A 2,500-nucleotide genomic window follows, 5' to 3' on the forward strand; every position below is an offset into this window, starting at 1 on the left:
GATCAGAGGTCGAATCTAATTATATGATAATCACCACTCTCTTACAAGTAAAGTGCTTTTTTAATCGAATCTTCAAAGAACATCGGCAAAGAAAAGAGAGAGAATATATTGTGTTTTATAAAGTTGAGAGTTTAAGCCAGATTCTGTTCTGTTCAGTTAGAGTGCTGGTTTTTCCGAGTGTCTGTGAACGCGTCTTGAGAGTGAGCCCTGCAGCTAGCGTGTACGTGTGTTTGTTGTTGTTAGCCTCTGCATGAGAAGACGGGGATCATCCCTATGTTCCCCGCTTTGTGACCGGGGAACATAGGAATGATCCCGTCTACAGTTAGCCAGTTAGCTCAGTTAGCCGGTGTGTTAGCAGTCGAGTTAGCAGCCGAATTAGCCACCGAGCTAACAGCGGAGTTAGCCGCCGAGCTAGCAACTGAGTTAGCCGCGATCGGGGAACATAGGACCCGGGGAACATAGGTACGCTCCCAGAAGACGGCAGCACAGGTGTGGATAGCGAGCTACTGATGTTAGGTTTTTGGTTTTTTGCCGTTGGCTACGGCCCAGAGTAGCCTGTGTAACAATCAAGAGTAAAGAGCCAGTTAAACCGGCTAACGTCTCGGCGGGTGGTTATTGAGGGACGTTACAATATGTTGAGATTTTTTATTTTTACTAACAGTAACACTACAAACTTTTACATTTCATGAATAATCAACAGCAAACTCTACAAATGAATTGTCATGTGTTTGACAGTGCCAAAAAAGAAACAAAAGCATCATGTGTCCTGAAGAGCTAAACTAACAGTAACACTACAAACTAGGGCTGCTCGATTATGGAAAAAATCATAACCACGATTATTTGGGTCAAAATTGAAATCACGATTTTTAAAACGATTTTTTTAAAACTTTAGAAACATGCTGCATTTATTGAACATTTCTTGTCCATTCGGTTTAATTAATTTTCTCTCCCAGCAGCAGCCTTTTATCTGCCGCTTAACGCAACACACAGCAGAATATGTGCAGAGATATTAGAGCTGAGCGGGTTACCATGACGACAGTTCACACATCACTTCCTGGTTTTTAATAATTAGTCAGTAAACTCAGCATCGTCTGACGCAGGCTGGAAACTCTGCACTTTTATTTACGGTTAAAACATTTCACCGTGTGTTTCAGCTTCTGTCAAACTAACGGAGCTGCAGTGGCTTCCGGTCTAAGCTTTTCAAAATAAAACCTTTGTTATTGAGCGCTATCTCTTCATTATTAAAAATCGTTTCCCCCTTGATTTTATTAGTTTTGAGATCGTTTGGCCCCATAAATCGTAATCACAATCACATTTTAATTAATTGAACAGCCTTACTACAAACTTTTACATTTCATGAATAATCAGCAGCAGATGAATTGTCATGTGTTTGATTTCCACAATGCCAAGAATGAAACAAAAGCATTGTGTGTCCTGAAGAGCTAAACTAACTCCGCTAATCCCTGACGGCGTCTGACTTCAGTTGATCGTTAAGTCCCCTCCAACGGTCGCAGATTGCTTTACGTTTACCGAGTGTGACACAGTTTAAATATTGTTTCACAGGCCCGAGCAGCTCGCCAAACTAAATATCTGGGGAAGAGCAGTTGCAATATAAACCTTGTGCCCACAAAAAGACAAAACTATAGCCAAGGCCTCGGGTTTTTTTTTTTTTTTTTTGGAGCCACATATTGAGATCATAAACACACAAGCAAACAGACATCAGGGCATCTGTTTGTCTCCCTTCCCAGGATGCTTTGCTGCGGCTGGCGGCGGTTGTCGACACGCGCTCCCTGCGAGTTGCCCTTGGAGACAGCATACAGGAGCTGCTACCCAGCACGGTATTTATACACACACACACACACACACACACACACACATATATACACACATACACACCAGGGTTATTTTAGTTTTGACATTTTCTTTAGTTTTTATTTTTATTTAGTTTTTTCAGTTTGCTTTTTTATTTCAGTTTAGTTTTAGTGAGTTTAACAAGTGATTGACTAGTTTTAGTTTAGTTTTATTTTGAAGGAATTGACTAGTTTTAGTTTAGTTTTATTTTGAAGGAATTGACTAGTTTTAGTTTAGTTTTTATTTTGAAGGAATTGACTAGTTTTAGTTTAGTTTTATTTTGAAGGAATTGACTAGTTTTAGTTTGGTTTTATTTTGAAGGAATTGACTAGTTTTTAGTTTGGTTTTATTTTGAAGTAATTGACTAGTTTTTAGTTTGGTTTTATTTTGAAGGAATTGACTAGTTTTTAATTTGGTTTTATTTTGAAGGAATTGACTAGTTTTCAGTTTAGTTTTATTTTGAAGGAATTGACTAGTTTTAGTTTAGTTTTATTTTGAAGGAATTGACTAGGTTTTAGTTTGGTTTTATTTTGAAGGAATTGACTAGGTTTTAGTTTGGTTTTATTTTGAAGGAATTGACTAGTTTTAGTTTAGTTTTATTTTGAAGGAATTGACTAGTTTTTAGTTTAGTTTTATTTTGAAGGAATTG

At 37.8% G+C, this 2,500-nt stretch overlaps 1 protein-coding gene across 1 annotated transcript in view; it reads left to right on the plus strand.

Annotated features, from left to right (window-relative positions):
• Positions 1 to 2,500, plus strand: part of LOC128359969 (cGMP-dependent 3',5'-cyclic phosphodiesterase) — a 238,018-nt gene that overhangs the window by 199,884 nt on the left and 35,634 nt on the right. The window contains exon 3 of the mRNA XM_053320282.1: positions 1,749 to 1,838. Coding sequence (XP_053176257.1) covers positions 1,749 to 1,838 — 90 coding nt within the window. The remainder of the gene's footprint in view (positions 1 to 1,748; positions 1,839 to 2,500) is intronic.

The sequence above is a fragment of the Scomber japonicus genome, chromosome 6, assembly GCF_027409825.1.
Source record: "Scomber japonicus isolate fScoJap1 chromosome 6, fScoJap1.pri, whole genome shotgun sequence".
In the NCBI taxonomy this organism is placed as follows: Eukaryota; Metazoa; Chordata; class Actinopteri; order Scombriformes; family Scombridae; genus Scomber; species Scomber japonicus.